The following is a 21,338-nucleotide window of genomic DNA, read 5'->3' on the forward strand; positions in this document are numbered from 1 at the left end:
ATTTTCACTGAGTTACTGAGACAGGGGTATTACGGTGGCACTTAAAGAATTCAGAACCAGCGTGGAATATCGCCATGAACACAAATACAGTAGACAGTATTAATTCTATATGGTATTCAATGCTCAGATGCATAGTATACTTGTAGTTGGCAGCAAACTTTTTAAGCTCTTATTTGGAAAATATGTACTTTTTAGTTCTTTTCTTAGCGAAAGAAAATACTTTATAACATTGTCTCTCTCAGTGCCCGGTGAGAACTTTTATACCCTATGGGAAAATGAAGGATAAAAAAATGGTAAGGAATATAGAAAATAAAAATTTCTCGGGTTCTTAAATGTCTGGGGCATATTTTCTCACCGGGCCGATTATTTATTGCCAATTGTTCCACTAGGAAGGGGATCCACCGTGTCATACTTTTTTGCCCCTTTTTCCAATTTCCGCTTGCAGAAATATTTGCACCCCTGTCTCAGAGTCAGAGATGATTTAAGCCAGGGGATGCGAGACCTCCGAGAGAATGAACAGCATATGAACGAACGGGAAATTATGTCTTGCATGAACTGTACCATGTCTCATTATCAAGCCTTTAGAAATAATCCCTTTCGTCAAAGACATTTCCTAGGAAGGACGAGAGATCGAGGCGTCCATTTCTTTAATAAACGTTCTTATCCTATTGTAAAGTGTTTGTAGCCTTACCCTTCCCACTATCTTCTTCTGGAAAATAATACATAACATATAAACTCCTAAATTATCACTATACAAAATATACAAAGACATTGTATTCACGTGAACAACAATGAACAATGAGTGACTATTGAACATTTATTCCTAGCTACTCTGAACACTAACAAGCCTCTTGGGATAGTGTGGCAGCAATTAAAAATGACATAATGACGGCATTTGATATTTTTTAATTATTCAATAATTAACTCCTTTCCATTTCTCGGTTCCGTATCACTTAACAACGCCTTCAACATGGGGCGCAAATGGGCGATTCGCGTTTTAACGCGAACAATTTTCCGCCCTAACTTTAGAATGAAAATACGAAGAATAGACATTGTTTTTCGTTTAGTGAACCAAAGATTGTGTACAACTGGCTTTCGTAGAACACAATGTCAAAGGAATCTCCAATCACGGTCACTTCATTATTTCTTATTCGGCATCTCAAAAAAGGGTCCGAAAATCAGAAGGTTTTCTTCTTCAATTTCCGAAGAACATGTTCCAAATCTTCGAAGCCATATTTTTCCGATAGCTTGATCGATCAGTGAACGGGATCTGAAAACAGAATGGAAAAAGACATCGTCAGTGAAGTATGAGAGGCGATTAAACAAATTATCCGATTCACCCCCGGGTATCCGATTCATCCCGTCCTACGGTACCCGAGAGTAGTCGCTGATTTAACCTATCGCACTAATCGGACCTAATCGAACCAATCACTTATCAAGTTGTCGAACCAATCGAACTTAGTAGAACTAATCGAACTAATGAATTGTCAAGTTATCGAACTAATCGAACTAGTCACTAGTTTAACTTATTGCACTAATCGAACTAACTGGTCAAGTTGCCGAACTGATCGAACTAATCCGTAGTAAACCAATCGAACTAATCGAAATTAATAGAACTAATCGAACTAATCACCTGACGACTCATCGAACTAATCGAACTCGAGTTTTATCAAAAATTGTGAGTGTTCGATTAGGTTCGATTAAGTTCGATAATCGAACTCTAATCGTTCGATTAGGTTCGATCAGGTTCGATTAGTTCGATTAAAAAATCGGTTCGATTAGTTCGACTGATCGGGTCTGGCAGAATATGATTCTTCAACTCTTGTTTGAAGAGTTAAGTCTATACTGATAGAATGACTTACCTAACAGCTCTAGTCAAAAAATTGAAAAAAGCTTTTTTGGTCCAAAAAGATTCCTTTGACTTGACAACTCTTTTCACCTAGTTTCATAGCCCTTATACCTTATTGGTATTAAATTTTGCGCGTTATAAAATATAAACTTTTGCGATTTGCGAAATCTTTTTGAGGAAACGTGTTTCGCGTGTAATAAATTTCGCGATTACCAGTTTTTGGAAATTTTTGCGTGTATTAAATTTCGCAATATTTTGGGATAATTTGGGAATAAGGCAAGAAAATTGCATTATTGTAAAACATGTTGTGTTAGGGGTCTTCGACAAAAAACTTTCGAATTTTTTATCGGCATTGGGCCGATAAGCTTTAGACCCCCTCCCCCCTTGCTCTTATTGGCCAAAATTTTCGAAACCAATTTTTACATCTTTGAAAACACAATTTTTTCCAATCATGTCCGCCATCGCGTCGATCTTGCCTTCCCACCCGTCTTCGTTGAGTTTTTGTCTATTTGCACCAGCATTGACAGTTAGTCACACTAGGAAATTAAGCTTTCAGAAAAAACAACATCAGTCATCTACAGGATACATTTCAACAACAAGGATGAGAGTTACCTGAATCGAGTTCGCAAGACAATATTAATTAAAACTTGAAAGTTGGAAACAAAATAAAACGTGCAGCAGCCAAAATCAACCGACCAAAATTTGTCAATTCAATTCCCGAGACAGCGCTTCGATTTTTAAGGCCTTGTTTATACGCTTAAGTAAAAACAATTCCGCACATGTAAATGGGTCATTGTTTGAGGTCCAGCAAAATGTCCGGGAGATAGCCTATCCGGCGGTGCGCGGATCTAGGTGGGTCCCGCCTCCCCCGTAGATCTTTTTCTAGGGAAGTTGATCTTCAAATTAGTTTTCAAGGTTGGCTTGGCTTAAATTTTTTCATCTATGGCTCAAATTTTAGGCAATTTCTCAAAGTTCTTGAAAATGTTAATTTCATTAAAAAGCGCCGGGTTATCTTTTCATGAATCCCTTTAGAAGTTTTGCGGCGCATTTTTTTGCTTGAGAGTCAAGTAAACGATAAAGCGCTTTCGCAGCATTAATCTTTGCTACGCATTTTGGTGGGATGCTAGTGTGACTAACTGATTGAGTTTGTTCATACCCGCATTGATATTGTTAATCAAAACGAAAGTTAAAAAGACGCGATGAAGTCGTAACATTCAGTGGCGGCCTGGCAGGGGGTGCAGGGTGTGCAGTGCACCACCCAGAAAGATCTGATAGGGGCGCCAAAAGAGCTTTTTAAGGGGGGCGCCAAAATTTTGTTGATGTTTAATTGGGCAATTTGGCGCCTTTCGGCACGTTTATAGCGCCTTCTATGAGTACAATGTTAACTTTTTTCGCCTGCGGCGCTTTATTTTACCCTTTTGCATCCTTCCTCTCTTGAATTTTTTCAAAACTTCTATCAATATTGAATCCGAAGTAGAGAAGTGTTGTGTATCCACCTGGGGTTAAAGAGAATGCTCACCCCTAAAATGAGAGATTGCCAAAATGATCAAAACATGTTGATTCTTGCTGTGGTTTTGTAGTCTTATACTGACTAACTTTCTCCGTTTTAGAAGATCTCTTAAGCTGTTTGACCTTTCTTAATACCCAACTTCTGAATTTTTGGGGCCTCTTTCAGCAATTGATCTTTAATAGAGAGTTGCGAAAGTTTAAATATTATCTGGTAATTTTTCTGATAAGAGTTTTAGAAAGCAGAAATGTAGACTGAATCGACTTACCAGTTATAAAATTTCCATTTCAAAGATTAGGGGCGTTACTTTCAACCAGTCACTGCTCTTACAGTTTAATATTTTCACTTAATGATGGAGGGCGCAAATAAGGACAAAAACACCAGGGGCGCCAATTTCATAATTTGCACCACCAAGAAATTTAAGCCAGGCCGCTACTGGTAACATTTCGAAGGAAACGGCAACACGCTGGCCAATGAAAAAAGAGTTTTTTTATCAAAGCTAATTCAAAACTGTATTTTTAAAGTTGCGAATTTGTGCGCGAAGGTGAAAGCAAGTGAAATTGTATGCTTTCAGTTGAGTTTGTGGACGAAATCAGAAAGAAATTGGCTGAAAAGATTTTCGTCCCAATACTTGTTTTTTTATCGGTATGTAGTTGGACCCCCCCACCCCCTTATCGGTCCAATGCCGATAAAAAATTCGAAAGTTTTTTGTCGAGGATCCCTTATTACTGACTTCGACACACGCTCCACCAAAGGAGCTTTTCTTTGTGTTTAATACACCGTTTAACAGTCTCGCCATCTCCACCGTAGAGGCGGTAGGTAAAAATGCTCACTTTAGTACTGTGGAAGGTTAGAGAAATGTAAACATTGCCATTTTTTTTCCTTCCTTTAAAGAGAATGTTTTAGATGTTTGAACATGATATTAATGACAATTTTATCTATCTCTCCTGAAAATTTCACAAAAATTCATCAAGAGGAAAAGAAGTTATGATTAAAAGGAGTTCTTTACCTACCATTTCTCTGCTGGGTTTTTTTTTTAGCTTATCTAGAAATCCCTCCTATTTCTTTTGTATGATTGTATTCCCTAATAACATTGTTAGATATTTTGACATGTTGATATGCTATAAAAGCTGTGGAAATTTTCATTTAATCAGAAAAGGTTGTGAGGGTAGCTCACGCCACATTTTGAAATGGTTTTTTAAGAGAACTTATATCAAATCATTGAACAACCTCACAACACTCATTCTCTACAAACATACCAAAAATAGTAACTATATTGGACGGAGGATTGAGACAAAAATACCATTAGATGCTAGAAATTTCCAACATGTTTTGGCCAGGGCCGCTTTCAAGGTATATTTCTAGCAAAAAAAATTAATTTTTTTTAAACAAAAAATAAATAAAAAATTTGACGTCAAATAAACGTTTTTTTTCTGTGACTTGTATTTATGAGCTGTCTGTAAGTGATCTGGAAAAAAATGGACGTGTAAACACAGACTTAAGGTGCTATCAAATTGAGTTTTTGGTTTAACCCTATTCAACCTAGGCTTTTAGGGGCGGTTCAGAACTAGTGGGGGGCTTTTCCTGTACCACCCCTTAACTTTTTATCTAGTGGGTCTTTTTGGATGAAATTTGGCACACAAGATCCTTGTCACATAAGGTTAACTTTTGACAAAAATTTTTTTTGATGACGTCACTCATCATGCCCAAAGTGAGCAAAAACCGAAAATTTCCTTTATTCTTATAAATAGCTATTGTATTCTAACAAAGTCTTTAGAAAAAAGTTGCCTGAGTTTAAAATGCTTATTTTATCCTAAATAATCAATAAATTACGGTTTAAACGATATATTTGACATTAAAAATAAATTTGTATTGAAAAAGTGTCAATTTTTGTGACACCTTACAGTACTGTCAGAAATGTCATCATACTTAAGGTGTGAAAATTTTTAGATGTCAAATTTTTTTTTATTTTGAAGCTAAATAAAAGTTTGGAATTTGCAGAAAATTTCATGGCAAAAGCTTTATTATTTCAGGAGCTATTACCAATAGTTTGACCTTCGAGCAGAAACAGCCCCCCTAGGCCGAATAGGGTTTGAACCCTTGGGTTTTTAAAGGTTTTTAGTTTGTTGATCCAAAAAATAGTAACTATAGTGTACAAATAAGTATTTTCGATTTTCGGCCTATTTAGAAAAACTTTCGAGTGTATTTTACTTTCGTGATTTTGTATTTTTGAAAAATTTAAACAGTATTAAATTTCGCAAAATTTGAACTAAAAAATCACAAAATTAAGTACCCACAAAATTTTGTAACCCGAGAAATTTAATACTAATAAGGTATATTACAACAAAATCAATGACCAAGACCCCTTTGAGGTTTGCCGATGGGCCAAAATATTCCAAATTTTTGGAATACTGGTAAAAACAAGGCCGGAATGATGCAATTTTCTTTGAATTGCTTCAAAGGTATAGGTATATTCAATCACACTTAATTGCAAATTACATCACAAACTCCAAAAATGCAAATAGCGAAAAGCTCCAGAATATTTATTCGAACCCTCAACTTTTCATAGTTTTTACTATATATAAACTTTATTTTATTGACTATTAGGTTTACCTCAAAATATTTGAATTATTATTCACTTTTAAAATCTAATCTAACATAATTGTCTGTTCATTGGATATTGATTTCAGACTCAAAGTGATAGAAAATGTTTGGAAGTGGAAAGAAAGGCAAATCAAGAGCCAGCAAATCTCCAAATGATGATATGTCCAATGTGGTATGTTACTCCATAAAAATGTGATTTTTTTGCCCTTTTTGTCTAATATTTGATTGTCTATATTCGGATCACCCTAAGTTAGAAGAGAAGCAGAGTAAATTGGGTTAAGATAAAACGGGTGAAAAAAATTAAAGTGGGAATTAGGGTATATGCATTCATTTTTCATATTTTGTTGCTGTCATTTTTCAGATGGGTTTAGGTGGCATGGATTCTGATGATGAAGATGAATCAAGTCTTTTGGCAGAACTTGCTGCTCTTGAAGGGAGACCTGTAGCTCCCAAAAAAGCTAAACCCAAAAAAGGTAATAATTATAAAACAATGAAGATAGCTGAAAGCTATTTCATCAAGATTTTTTCAATATTTCATTTTTATAACATTATAATGCTATCTACACCGATTAAAAGTTTCTTAAATCTTAATAATATATAGCCCATTTTATCGTACTCACACAGCCTTGGTGAGCATGGATGAGATTGACCGTGAAGCAGAAGCAGGTATGGCTGATATTCATGATGGTGAGATCAACAATGAAGATGATTTTGATGAAAATGATTTGCTGGTAAGATGCCTCAGTTCTGCTCAGTTTTCTGTTTATTAGATTGTAGTTCACTCCCAGAAAATCTCCAATGGTGATATGCCCCCTTGAAAATATCCACAAGAAAATTCCCTCTGTTGACCAACTATGGGTTTTTCCAAAAAAAATTTTTTTCATTCTCGTTCAGAGTTGGTGCCAATTATTGAGTGCGTAAGGTCTTTAGAAATTAGCTATTAGAGGAAATATTTGTTTCAACAGCAAATAAATGTACCTAGGATCCTGGACTTTCTGAGTAATAGACTTTTTTGGGTGTTTTATTCTCCTCAAACAAATATTTTAGTAAATTCTTGAAAAATACTTCAAATAAGGCGAATTTTTTTCTTTTGAAAATCTATCGTGGCGAATTCAGGGGAAATCTTCTGCAGAATTTTCTGGAGCATTTTCTGGATGGAACTCTTGGTCTTTCTCTACATTTGATGAGTTCAACTTTCTTGGTAAAAGTAGGTATTCCTTTTGCAGCCATTTAATTTATTTTTGCGCATCTTTTTTTTGTTTTCCTCAGGCTGAATTAAATGATATAGTAAGCGATGAAGAAGATAAACCTCCGCCACCCAAAGTAGAGAAGGTAAAGATTTATGCCATTATTAGTTTTTAAAGTTCTTTCGTCTCAGTCAGATAAAAATATGATTTTTGTCGCAAGATTCAGTAAAAATTTGATTGTTGTGTAAAGCAATTTTCTGTCTCAAAATTCTACTATAAGCACACAAATATTTTAAGAGATGAAATTTAGTCTGGAAGAAATATCACCCCTGCTAGTTTTCTTTTGTGAAGTGAAGAATGTAGGAGATTGAATAAAGTTTACAACTTTCTGTATTTAGCCTGCAGCAGCTTCATCTGGTGGGATGCAGAAAACGCTAACAGATCGTCGTGAAATCTATGTACAGGCTATCGCTAATGCAAAAGCAGAAGGTGCTTCCTCGAAAGTCCGAAGATTCGATCGTGGTCTGAAGGTTTGTTTGATATTCTTTGAAATGAGTATTGAATCCAGTGACAAGAGCTGATTTAACATTTTTTATTATTATGTTTCTATGATTTTCCTAGGTATTTGCAGATTTTCATGATCGGACATTTTGATTTTGTTTCAAATCCAATTTCGCATTTTGTAGGAAATAGAAAGATTGATCAAGAGCGTTTCGAAAGGTGCCACGATTTCTGAAGATGATATTCCACCTCCAGTAGTTGTCAAATCCAGTTCGCCCATTAACCCTAAAACACAAACACTACCCCCACCTGAAAAACCAGGACGGGCCACCGTTATCACGCCCGTTGAACCCTTCACTGCACCAGTTGAAACTCCACCCACCCGCACACCGGAACCCCAACCAGTCACTGCACCCACACCTCAACCACGCCCCACAGCTACACCACCAGTTCAACCAACAACTCAAGACAATGAAAAATTGAATCTTCTTTTGGAAAGACAAAAGCAATTCAAAGTTTTAGCATTACAAATGAAACAAAGAGGAGATATTGATGGTGCCAAGAAAAATTTGGCAATCGCAAAAGTAAGTGGGTATATTTTTAGGAATTCCCTGACTTCAAATCAAATAACTTTCAAATCTCAATCTCAACCAATGAATTGATATTTTAAGTTCTTATATTTTCTCATCTTTAGCAATTCGACAGTGTGATTGCTGCAGTGAAAGAAGGGAAGGAGGTTGACCTCTCAAGAATGCCACAAGTTCCCTCAGGTGAAAAAATCTACTCTTTACTTGTGACGGCGTATTTTATTTAGGTAATAGTTGTAATCTTCCGATTTGTTCTATTTTCACCATAGTATCTGAACCGTCACCTGCGGCGCAACCACAACAACCACAAGCCGCTAGCTCACCACCCAAACAGCCAGTAGCACCACCATCATCATCGTCTACACCAGGTGCTCCTTCCACTGTCTTAGAAGCTTTAGAGCAGCGTTTGGAGAAATATCGTGAAACTGGTGCTAAAGCTAAAGAGGAGGGGAACAGCGGAAAAGTTAGACGTATGGGTCGAATTATAAAGGTATGTTTTAGCCTTCTAAGATCTTTCTTCATCTATGATACAAATTTCATTTTTGAATTTGCTTGTAATTTCAATTATATCTTCTCACGCTTGTGTTTCCAAGTCATATGAACAGCAAAAGCATTATTTTGTGCATTGTATTAGATAATATGTAATCTTGTTTTTCTTTCTTGTTTTTTTCAGCAATTCGAAACGGCAATAAAAGATTACAAAGCGAACAAACCAGTAGATTTCAACGAATTACCATGTCCCCCAGGCTTCGGTCCAATCCCTGGTGAAACACAAGCAGAAGAACCTGGCGACCCTCAAGAAATGGCTCAAATGGTGAGACATGATCATGTTCTGTTTATTACCTTCAGTAGAATGATTTACACGAGGATTATATTTCGCGAGTTTCACGATTTTCCCCGAAAATTCGTGAAATTTAATGCTCGCAAGAATTTTTTAACCAAGTTTTTTTCCCAAAAACCTTCTTTGATTCTTTTCCAAAACCTCTATGAAAAATGGTTTAGATGGGACGATGGCTTCGTTTCATTACATTATTAATACTATGCTACACTGTGGCTATTCAACAAGAATTTCTGATCGACCAAACTATCATTCGTTTGAAGGGATTCAACTTTGAAATAAATATTCTCGCTTTTTCCACAGTTGATAAACGCACCTTTAGACGGACCTGAAGAAGATGACCCGCCCAAACCACCATCGTCCAAATCTGTTGCACCCGCCCCTTCACGCCCTGCTGTTGTCAACCCTGGAGTATCAGGAAGTCGCAACGAGAACCAGTATCAATTTCTTGTCACTCGTCAAAAGGAATTCAAGAAAGCAGCTCTTGAAGCTAAACATGCAGGCAACATTGATCAAGCTAGAGATTATCTCCGAAAAGCAAAGGTACGCTATCATCAAGCTGACATTCATTAGACAAAAATATTTGTGAACATTTTTTGATTTGTTTAAACTATTTCAATGTTGCTCTTTCTCGTTTCAAGGGATTGGATCCGATGATCGAAGCTGCATCCAGTGGACTTGGTGTGGATCTCACAACAGTACGTGATCGCTTTGATCCTCACTGAAAGCTTTTTTGATCACTCATTAATTCATCTACCTTTCCTCAATATTTCTAGAAATCTTTTATGTGATAAAATAATCAAGTTGAAAGTTACGAAAATTATATGATAAGTTAAAATTACCAATGACGACGAAAGTTCTAAGTTGAAAGTTAAAAACATCGTGATGATGTACATGCTTTTGCCAATTTTAGGTTCCATCGGTGCGACCGACCAAAGGAGCATCAACACAACAGGGATCATCACCTACTGGTTTAAGAGAAGAAATCAAGATGAATGGAACGAACAATGAAAACTATGTGTTCGTTGAAACCGCTCTTCAAAGACAAATTGAGGTCAGTGCTTCTTTACCATTGTTACATCACAAACTTAAACAAGCATTTTATTTTTCGTCAGAGTTGGAGAGGAAATACCTTTGACGAATTTGAACGGCGATTGTTTTAAGATTCTCAATTTTTCATACATAGGCTGCAGAAAAGAACACAGCTCATTACAAATTGATGGGAAATTTAGATGCTGCCAAAAAGTAAGTTTTCCAGCTTTTCCGGCTTCAACATTCTTCTGTATAAATATCAACGGTTTGATTGATGTAATTTTACCTTGCAATTACATAATTCTTTTTAATTTCTTTCATAGCTTTGAAATGTTGTTAAAGAACTCTCAGAAAGACATAATGACGCTACAACAATACAAAGCAAATAAATCGCCCGTTCCCAAATGCTTCTACGTCAAAAAGACCTTCCCCGTTACAAAGTAATTTTTTCTTCTCTTTGGTTTACGGAATCAGTAATATCTGATAGTGACTTGACAAAACTAGTCAGTTCTCGATGTAAGTGCTTTTTTCACATGATAAATTTTTCATTTTTCTTACATACAGGTCCAATCCACATTTGAGTGATTCTGAATTAGAGATCACCGTGGTTCGATGTTTGAACGTACCGCTACAACAAGGTGAGTGACAATGCTTTCTTTTGTTGAATGAACTTCACTTCACTTTCTATTGATTTTTGAACTTTGCCTGGATGTCCACTTTGACTTTCGATTTCTCCGAACAACTCCTTGCGTAAAAAGTCTCATCTTTTGTTTAGACAACAACCACTGCTTTTTTTTTATTTCAGGCTACCAACCAAAAGATATGTATACTTATGTCACTTGTGAGATGGCCTATCCTACGGTATGTACTGTAATCTTTCTTTATATTTTATGATTTTGAAGGTTTTATAAATAACTGAATTCGTGTTCTCGGATCAAAATCCCAGTGTCAAACTTTCAGAAATGTATTTGTGAAAAAGTTTCATAAGTTTTCTAAAAATTAAGTTAAGCCAAAACTTCAATAGATCTAACATCTAAATGTAGCTCTAAGGGAGTATGATGTGTACAATGCTATGTAATAATAGTAAGGAATGAAATAAATGGTGCATAGGGTTGCAAGGATTTTATTTATTCTATGAAAGTATTAAAAGATTTGTGAACAATTATTGTCGTTGAGTTAGATCGATAACGACTGGTTGTTGGTTGATGGCTGACAAGTTGGGAATGGGTGTGATGTTTCGTTTTGCTTGTTTTCGTGGTCTTTGAATATATTGGGGGGTAGTATTTTGTTGATAAGCTTGGGTGTAAATTCCTGATGGTTGAGGAGTGTATGGAAAATAAGCGATATTTTGTGTGGTGTTTTGTTGAGTCATCATTCGAGGGCGTTTATGATAGAAAGCTGGGAAGACGATGTTGTTGCCAACATTGTGTCTTTTGCGAGAACGTAAAGAAGCTATGTCATAGTATGGTTTGAGTGGATTGATTGGTCGAACAGGAGCTGCGGGTTTTGGTGCAGGGGGTGTGATTTCTTTTGGTTTTTCGAACAAAGCCTCAAACAGGTCCTCTTTGGAGGGCTTTGGTGTCACATCGTCATTTTGTGTCACGCGTGACTTTTTGCAAGCTATTTGATCACAGAAGAAGATCTTTTTGATCCAACTCGACGGAAGTTCAAAGAATCCGAAAATTCAGACAATTCTGTATTCAAAGCATCAGTTGAAGATGTAGTTTGGTTTTGTCCGCCAAGTGATGGTTCTTGTGCGACTGCACTGCTGCATGTATCAAGGGGTTTTAGCTCTTTGCTAAACAAACCATTTGAATTGCTTTTGAGAGATGCTTGTTGTGATGTCTTTGGAATGACGTCATCTTTGGTTTGTTGGACAATTTTGATTGGTTCATTTGGTTGATATCGTTCAAGATGTCCTCTGCAAGCATCGAGTTGTGATTCTTGGATTTTAGTGAAATTCTCCAAAGCATCGAAACTAGAAAAGAGGAAAAGAGTTGATCGAATTCTGAAATGATTTGGTGGAAAATATTTCAATTTGATGTATGAACAAGTTCAAAAAACGAACAACCACTCAACAACAACAATACATCATTTGAAATCGATTTCTTACCTTTCTTTTAAATATTGATAAATTGATTTTAATTCGTTGATATCTTTGATACAGTCCAAACCTCCATCAATTTCTTTTAATTTCCGTTGGCAAATTTTATGGCGATCCCCAAAATCACGTGTCAAGTATTTTGCTTCTTCGATCACCTGATTTAAATTCGCCAATATTTTTTCTTGAGATGGCGAAAGGTTTCTTCGGCCATTCTTCATCAAAGAAGAAACAATTTCTACCGAAGCAAATAAGTTGATTTGAATTTGTGTGATGTACGTATTCAAGTCGTTGTATCTAAAATTGGGGAAATAAGATCAGTTATAAACATCAAAACACCTTTTTAGCGCTGACAGTCACTCCCTTTACTTCCCTTCTACATGTTTTTACATCTAACAGAATGATTTAGGGTTCAATGAAAAGTATGTAGATCGCGCGCAAAAAAACTGAAATTTTACCTCTCTCGGAGATTTCTATATGCTTTTCGGACATCAGATCTCTTTGTGATGATATCTAAAAGAATATCTTCTGCATCATCTTGTATCTGACTGCAAAACATGGGACCACAATATCGATATTGATCTTTGTTTCCAACTGCTTCGTCGATCAAATCTTTCAACTCGCCCCAGGCTTTCGCGTTGTCGAATTTGGAATTCATTTTCAAGTTTCGACGAATTTGGAACAAAAGGATGCACCAGAACAAATTTAGTATGCAAAACAATCCAATGAAATAGTATTTCTCGCGAATAATCGAAAGAAATAGCGAGAGCTGATAAAACACAGCCACTCTTCAGAATCAAAATTCCTACCTAAATTTCATTTCAACACCGCGCGTGTTTTCTTAAAGCGAAAAAAATTTGACGTCAATATTTTAATTGACGTCATTCAAGCTACATATCGACAGCAATGATGACGAAACCAAATGGTGGAGAGGATTGTTCATTCTTGGAGACGCAAAGGGGATTTTGGACTTGGACTTTTGGGGTTTCTAAGTAACTTTAGCTAATTAATTCCTGTGTCATATATTGTCATATATTACACGATAAATTTCATATTCAGGAGAAGCCGCAAACTGCAACAACGACCACCATCAAAGAAACCATAAACCCTGGTGAGGACATTCGCTTCGCCATGCTATGGGATTTTGGCGGAAGTTTGATTTAGATGTTGAAAAGATTTTAGTTATTTATTAAGTTTTTTTATGGGATTTTCCTGAGATTTTACCTTTATCTTTCTTGCACAGAGAAGCGTGTCAGCAATTTCGAAAATTTGACTGAGTTCGATTTTGCTATTTTTTCCCTTGTAAAATTCCTGAGATTTGTCGAGTAACAATGCTCTGCTTTCTTATTTCAACATTCTTCATCATTCTGATTTCACACAATTCTGGTGACTTTAATCTGTTCACTATTATTTTCACTAATTGTTGCTAAGCTACTTTTTTTCCTGCAATTCCTTTGGGCGTATTTTTCACTCCCTTTTGTCTCTTTCGACAAAGCTAATCTTTCTTTTCATATTTCATTTTCAGAATACAACGGTGTTTTCAAAGTGCTTATTGATCGCAAGCAAAGTGCTTTTAAAAGGTTTTGTAGGCGTGGCGTGGTCAACTTCAAATTATTTTATGTCAGGTAGGTGGAATGTTGAGTTGATTTTAAACGTTCTCAACCTACTAACAACGGTGGAGTCATAACTCGAACACGAACGGGGAATACAATAAACTTGTTCGAGTTATAGAGGTTCGAGTTAAAGAGACGCCACTGTATAACCCATAGTGTCCTAGTAGGTTGGTTCCCCAACTTGAAAATCGAAAAAAGTCCCTCTTTAGTCCCCCCTAAGGTTTTACAAAAAATTTTCCCCTTTGAAAATTGTGTTAAACTTCTCACAAAACCCGCATTTAGTATGGAAGTATTCTTTTAAAAGAATACTATGTAACCAAAGAGAAAAAAAAAGATATCGAAACTTGAATCGCATTATATTTGTCCATTAAACTGCTTGCTTTTTTCTGGTTGTAGAGGCTTTCTGAAGAGTGACAAAGCAATCGGACAAGCGAGCGTCAAATTAACAGGATTCGCCAACAAATGTGAAATCCACGAATGTGTTGATGTAAGTTCACTTTCATTTTCTTCTCCTAAATCTCTTCAAACATTTCCAATCAAACGCTAGCCTGGGACATTCCAAGACAGGACCGCGACTCGCTATGCTTGTTCCTTTAATCTTACCCATGCAATAAAAACAGTTTCAATTTTTCAATTTCTTTACATTTTTTCATCAGATCGTCGACCTGGAGAAAGGTCGGAAAGCAATTGGTGGGAAGATAGAAATCGTGCTCAAAATACGCGAACCTTTTGTAGACAAAGATACAGAGATTGTCAACGAGAAATGGTTGATATTAGATGCACATCTGCGCAAACTCGATATGGTAAGATGTTAGAAATGCTGTGTGATACCAAGCACTGCGATTTGCTTTGAAATAACATTATCTTTCCTTGGGTACTTTTAAACAAATACTTCTTTTCCAGGGAGGGATTAGTTTTATTTTGATTGTGTTTCATTGATCTTCCAACTTTTTTTTTTCAGAAAACCCCATCAGCAATTCCTCAAGGAAAAGCCGTCAGCGCGTGAGTATAGACATTTTCTCTTCTTTTGAATTATTTCAAAATAATTTACTTCTCCCCACCTACTTAGGTATCAGAGATATCCACCAATATGCAATTTTTGACCTCCACCATGAAGAATTCAAGAAATTTGTGATAGTTCACCAGGCATTTGTCTGTCTGTCTTTTGACCGGCATCTTTGTTCTGATCTCTAGCCATCCATCGAACATTCATCAACACATCAAACTACATTCTTTATGAACGAATCTTTCTTCCGATAATTTTCTCTTTCTACTATTTCTTTCTTCTCCATAGAAATTCGAAAGTTTGCGCCATTTCTTGAATTCTTATTGGTGGAGCATAATCCATTGCAGAAGTTTTGTTCGAAATTTTATTTACTATCATTTTTATTGTTTTTTACACAGGATATAATTTTTTGAAGGGGATTTTTAGTTTTCTTTGTAAATATTTTTTGTACATAAGATGCGTTTATAAGACTGTTAATATAAGAAAAAAAGGAGCACCATGATGAATTGAATCATTACATTGTCAGTATTCTTGTCTATCAATTAATATATTGTGTAGATTGTGTAGATCATGACATCAATGATTTTACCCAATTAAATAACTGAGAGAAGCTGAACCGTTTCATATTTTTTGTCTTTAGATACGAAAGTTTAGAAGTCATGAAATCTGAGAAATCGCTCTTTGAACGACAGGTAATAATCATACCTTTCAAATTCCTTTTTTTAGAGTGGATATCTCCCTAACTTGTAACATTTTTTCGGCTTTTTTTACCTTTATGCCCTCACTCCATAACTCTATATTACTCTCCATAACTCGCTCGAACATTTCACTGAGTTTCTGACTATGTTCAATGAAGTAATAATTTCTATATATAGGTAGCTGCTTACAAACAGCAAGGCAAACAACCTCCAACAGAATTATTGCATAAAATCAAATCTCACAACGAAAGTATGATAGCTATCCAAAATCGTCTGAAACAAGGAGGAAAGCCAGCTGTTATAGGTTCGTAAGTCTTTGTCAAATCTTCTTCCCAACGCGGCTGTGAGATGATTTTAAGTAATTTTGTGACCTTTCGGGATTTTGATGGATGTCTTCGGTTTTTTGTTTAGAATATTTGAAGAATTTGGGTCGTGGAGTAGAAGTGGAGATGAAGAACGCGCAAGTTGCTGCTAAAAAGAACGATGACGTAAGAAATATTACAATACCAATGCAAAGTCGAACCCAGTTCCTTTGTTCACTTTTTATGATTCTAAAGTTTGTCCAAAATGTTTGTGGACACTTTAGTTTTTGAACATTTTCTCAGAAAGTTATACACCGTTGAAAAGATATTTCCAAGGAAAATAAAATAAAGGATAAAAGATTTTTGAAAAATTGAAAAATAAAGAAGAAAAATGAAAAAAAAACAAAATAAAATTCTACTGTTTTAAAAATCATGACATGAACTTCATGAAATTCTTTACAATTTTTGAACCTTTGAACCTTTTAAATCTGTATTCAGATTTCAGACTTACAGCACTGTAAAGTTGGTCCTTTTTGGCCGTTTTAGGCCTACTTCAAAGGGCTGTAACTTTTTATCTAAGAAAGATACGAAAAATCATTATATATCTTAATATATAATCATTATAATATAATGGTATCATTCTCTGACAAACCCTCCTCTTTCAGAAAACTGCAAAAAATTGTTTGGTTAAGAAGAAATTATTGGACAAAGAGGTAAAATAAAATTTTCTTTGTCTGCGATTTTCCCTCCTACTATTATTCACTCGAATCCAGAGGGCAAACCCAAAAAAAATTTCATTTTTCTTGATCCAAAGACGTACTGGAATTTAATTTGGCGGATGGCTGAAATAGTTTTTTCATAAAAAAATTTAATACACTCTTCTCGAGATGCATAAATTTATTGTTGTCCTCGTTTTCAAACAGATTTCATTGCTATGAAATTATACATTTAAACCAATTTAAATTCCCAAAAGGCAAACATTAAGTCTAAAACAAAAGTACTTGAAATTCAAAATGTCTCATGGGGTGTCAACAACACAATTATCATTGTGAATATGTAATTTTATAGCAATGAAATCTGTTTGAAAACGAGGACAACAATAAATTTATACATCTCGAGAAGAGTGTATTTGGTGGAAAAAGGAAAGTGATTTTGGCGGCGGGAACTTAATTTTGCGGATTTGAGACAAATACGCCAAATTTTCTTCCCGTCAAAATCTCTTCCCTTGAGGAATGTGATAAATTTAAGGCAATTCAGCCATCTTAACTGAATCTTGGTTTAGGGGAATGAAACAAGGTATTTTTTAACAAAAAGACAATGATTCATCTTGTTTCAGATTGGAGTATTGAAGCAAAGGCTGGGACTTTGATGAGATAAGTGGCTTAAAGTTATTACCAATTTATTTTTATACATCTCTAGGAAAATACGAAATATTAAAAACTAAAATGTATTATTTATGTACAAACTTGAAATAAGATCGTATTTGGAATATTATCGTAAACCACAAAACTGTTAGATTCTGGCTGCCCGGTACACGACAAACTCTTTGAAATTTATTTTAAGATGCTCGGACCAATGAAAAATCATGAAAATAGTAACACGGTTTAGCAGTTGATGCGTTGATGAATTTTTCAGCAAATTTCTTCGCCCAACGTTCCAAATTTTATGGGTTATGCTTTCACAGTATTGTCAACATACTAATAATTCTTTACTCCACACACGACATTTCATTTTCCAATTTGGTATATTTGTTGCCAGTTTTTTCTAATCATTTGTTTATGTTTATTGTATTGTAATTATCAATTGTTTATATGATATTGGAATAAATTTTCCGTCCGAACGTCTTTTGTAGCGGACGGTAGTTATCACACATCGTCCCTTCTCGATTCACTTTGGTCGATCGCAACTGCCGAAATTCTTGCAACTGAAAGAATGAAATAAGTCCGAACTGTAAATTGCGAATTAATTTTCAAAACTAAACTTGCACTGATTTCCTTTGGCCTGAGAATTATTTAATTAGAATTTTGATTCTTTGAGCAGAGTTACGCATTTTCCCAAGGAAGCTTTTTGAAAAAATAATTGGTTGTCAGTTGTTAACTATCCATACCTGTTTATTTGTTACGTGGGGAGTGTTGGCGTAAACCATCCACGTGACTGACTCGTAGCAACCCGGGGTGGACAACGAACCACTGTATATGAACACTCGGTCTGCCTTTTGCGTGTCTTTGATGGAAGGAACCAATTGATCGAATTGTACACCAAAGTCTTCCGATATCACCAACCCTTCACCTATAAGACAAGTTATAAATATACATGCAACAGTTTTCAGGATGAACATTTCATCAAAGTAAGTCTGCGACCGCAGTCGTAGGCGACCCGAAGGCTCCTTTTTCGATAGCTATTTACCCGAAGGTAGGGGAGGGCGCAACTCTTTCTCCCTGGATTGCTCCACTTACCCTTGATCTTTCTCTTAATTGCTGAGCATCAAGCAGAGAGGCATCAAGTACAATTTGAGAATCTTCGGTTTGACCCGGTCGGGTCAACCCACAACCTTGTATTGAACATTTCACAATATAGAACGCACAAAAACAATTGATTCTTCAAAACACTGACCTTCTGCTCTGATGTTTTTCAACAATCCTGTAATTTGATGAAGGGGCGTCAAATCTTCCGGTTGACTTCCTGTTATGTCTTCTCGCTAAGTAAAAGATACATCGATGGTTTATATTTTGATGTGATGATCCATCCTTGTTTATTTAGTAAGGAAAGCCCTCCCTATAAGGAGAAATCATCCCTTTTGGAACTGTCAGGTTTGAAATGTGTTGTTATATCAAGAAAACGTTTATAAATATAATACTCCCTTACTTGAAAGAGAATGGCAACAACGGCGATTCCATTGTCTCCTTTGGCTGCTTGTGAAAATGTCGAGTAAGTGGAATTATCCCAAAACACCAAATGCATCTGAAAAACAGAAGACTTTTATTATAGGTAAGATGATACTTGTGATTAGAGTAGGCGGGAACAATCATCCTGGTGGGAAACAATCACACATGAAAATTTCAGATTTTCATTCAAAACATCAAGATTTGCATTTCAATGGGCATCCAGCTCCTTCAAAATATTCTCACCAGGTCACTAAGACAGGGGTGTATTGCCCAATTTCGTAGATTCGAAAGTGCATTGTACAATGCTTTTTATTTTTGTGAAGATTCTAGGGCGTTAAGCGTTAAAGGAAAGAGAGACAAATCAAGCAAGAGTTCTTTAATCACCCATGATATCCCAAAATGGTCAAAGAAAGACAAACCTCGAGCGGGAATTGTACACCGTCGATGAAATGTTCCGATCCTGTTTTCTCAGTGCATCCAAAATGAAAGTGAATCTGCTTCATGTAAAAATCATTTAACAATGTTCCGCCCGATAACCGCACAGCAACGCCCTCGGTTAAAGAAAAAGTTGGGGCGTGTCCGTTGTTTTTGATGATACCGGACAGGGGGACATGCGGAGGGAACTGTTTGATGATGATGTTTTTAGCGATTTGATCTTGAATGACAGTGTTTGTATTGATGTTGATTGGTGATTGCTTTCGTCCTTCACATGTCCAACGACCATTCAACCTTTGCCATGATGATGGACCTGAAACGTATAAGAGATCATTAAAATACGTTAGTAAAGAGCTTATCAGGGAGCCCATAACAGTATCATCTCCTCGAAAGAGAAATGGTGGAAACAGGTGGACTGTAATCTGTAGTTACTAAAAAGTCGACTTTTTAGTTCCAGAATCGAGTCTCTAAAAAGGTTTTAGGTATCGTCATACCATTAGGGGTGCCATCATCATACGAGAAGAACATGGTGGAGCCACTGGTGACCGGTGGAAGAGTGTCCACCAGCGTTTGGGGTGGTTGTTCATCGCCTGGTTTCGGTCTTTTCTCAATACTGGGCGGTTTGGGTGGCTTGATATCAGCTGGTGGTGGTAACTCATCTCCTGGTTTTTGCAGTTGGTTTGACGGTGATTAGTTCCTCATCATCTTTGGGTGGGCGTTTTTCTTTGCTGGATGGCGGTGGCGGAATCTTCTCTTGCTCAGCCAGAAGAATTTTCAGTTTGTCGTCAACTGGTGCTTCCGAAGTGGATTTTTCTTCATCGAAAGAGGATTCTGTTTTCTCGACATCCGCTCCATCAATAGAATCGTCTTCTGACATGACTTGCGTCTTCAATTTGTACATCAAATTTTTCATGTCACTTGAATCGATTTTATGGCCATGGCTTAATTTACCAAATGCTTTATTGACCCAACTTTGACGACCGTTTTTCGATTTGTTCATTTTCTTCTTCAACTTTTCCATTTTGAGCTGGAGAGCTTCCATTTCGGCTTCCATCTGACTGTTACTATCATCTCTTTTCGTTCCATCGGTTAATATGGGAGCAGTATCGAGATTCTCAAACTCTTCCGCGTCTTTCGGCGTTTCTTTATAAATGTTCACTCCATCGTACTGTGCTCCATTCTTCAAAAACAATTCTTCAAATCTCTTTAGACCTTTTTCTCGCTGGGTCACAGGAGTGAAATAAGTCTTGTTCACTACATGGTTTTTATGAGGTGATGAGAGTTTCGCATAATGAAGAAATGAGCTTCTCCCAGTACCAGAAACGACATCATTAAAAGAAGAATTTTTCATTTTGTGCGAAGAAACCCTCAGTGGGCATGTATGAGAGCATATCCTGTTGCTCAAGTAGTCTATCCTCGTTCATCCTCTCTTGTTGGTCTTCAACATAATTCACACTGTCTATTGAATTTTTATATTCGTTTTCTGAGGCTAACGCCTGACCATTCTCAGGTTTGTTTTGATGAGCAAATGACAACAAATGATCGACTTTCTCATTGCTTGGCTTCGGATTACTGAGAATCAGGGACTCCTTTCGAACGAACGATTTTTTATTCCCAACAACAGTATTTGCACTTTTTGTTAGTGAAGGTGATGAAACAATGTTCGCCAAACTTTTAACTGGCAATTCCAACCAATTTTCCGTAGTAGGCTGTACACTTACTGAAGGCGATAATTGCCGGCCATCGTTAAATGGCGAGAAAACAACAACAGCAAATAGACCGAAGATAAATACAAAATCGCCAGCCATCACATTATCTGTGACGTCATAGATAGGCAGACAGCAAACAAAACAAACAATCAGTTGAAAATCCGGATATCAGATTTGTTTGTGTCTCAAAGAAGAATATGCAGTACAAAGTACAAAGAGAAGACTAATTGAATTGTGCAGAAGATGGGTTTACACTTCGTTGAGCATTGTTTGAAGAAGGAGATCTTTCACATTATCAATGGACAGTGGCTTTCAAATTAAATTTCTTTTTTCCAGTGCTCTTGAAATACTCAGGCCCCCGCGTGGTGATGAATCTGAATGTTTATTGGAGAAGTGAGAATCATGTCATGAAAGAAATCTTTTCGTACGTTGCTTATTCTTCATTACAGTAGTATATCGTGCGAAAATGATATGAAAATCAGAG

The 21,338-nt window shown here is 36.3% G+C and overlaps 2 protein-coding genes across 2 annotated transcripts; one reads left to right on the plus strand and one right to left on the minus strand.

Annotated features, from left to right (window-relative positions):
- The first annotated feature begins 6,010 nt into the window (after positions 1 to 6,010).
- LOC136805717 (coiled-coil and C2 domain-containing protein 1-like) lies at positions 6,011 to 17,695 on the plus strand. The gene is made up of 26 exons (XM_067062263.1): positions 6,011 to 6,132; positions 6,322 to 6,433; positions 6,585 to 6,691; positions 7,230 to 7,292; positions 7,546 to 7,677; positions 7,834 to 8,232; positions 8,343 to 8,418; positions 8,505 to 8,725; positions 8,909 to 9,049; positions 9,377 to 9,616; positions 9,715 to 9,771; positions 9,987 to 10,127; positions 10,260 to 10,318; positions 10,429 to 10,545; positions 10,670 to 10,743; positions 10,911 to 10,966; positions 13,266 to 13,317; positions 13,732 to 13,831; positions 14,216 to 14,306; positions 14,476 to 14,622; positions 14,781 to 14,821; positions 15,466 to 15,517; positions 15,701 to 15,827; positions 15,935 to 16,011; positions 16,491 to 16,538; positions 17,162 to 17,695. Exons 1-26 carry the CDS (start codon positions 6,064 to 6,066, stop codon positions 17,192 to 17,194), a joined length of 2,832 nt encoding a protein of 943 aa, XP_066918364.1. The 5' UTR covers positions 6,011 to 6,063; the 3' UTR covers positions 17,195 to 17,695.
- On the minus strand, positions 17,633 to 19,729 carry LOC136805743 (carbonic anhydrase 13-like). The gene is made up of 6 exons (XM_067062289.1): positions 19,640 to 19,729; positions 19,130 to 19,458; positions 18,691 to 18,786; positions 18,439 to 18,523; positions 17,933 to 18,114; positions 17,633 to 17,749 (listed from the first exon to the last, which is right to left on the minus strand). The coding sequence occupies exons 1-6, from the start codon at positions 19,671 to 19,673 to the stop codon at positions 17,633 to 17,635; spliced, it is 843 nt and encodes a 280-aa protein (XP_066918390.1). The 5' UTR covers positions 19,674 to 19,729.
- Between the last annotated feature and the right edge of the window lie 1,609 nt (positions 19,730 to 21,338).

The sequence above is a fragment of the Clytia hemisphaerica genome, unplaced genomic scaffold (genome assembly GCF_902728285.1).
Source record: "Clytia hemisphaerica strain Z4C2 unplaced genomic scaffold, Clytia hemisphaerica genome assembly, whole genome shotgun sequence".
NCBI classification, from domain to species: Eukaryota; Metazoa; Cnidaria; class Hydrozoa; order Leptothecata; family Clytiidae; genus Clytia; species Clytia hemisphaerica.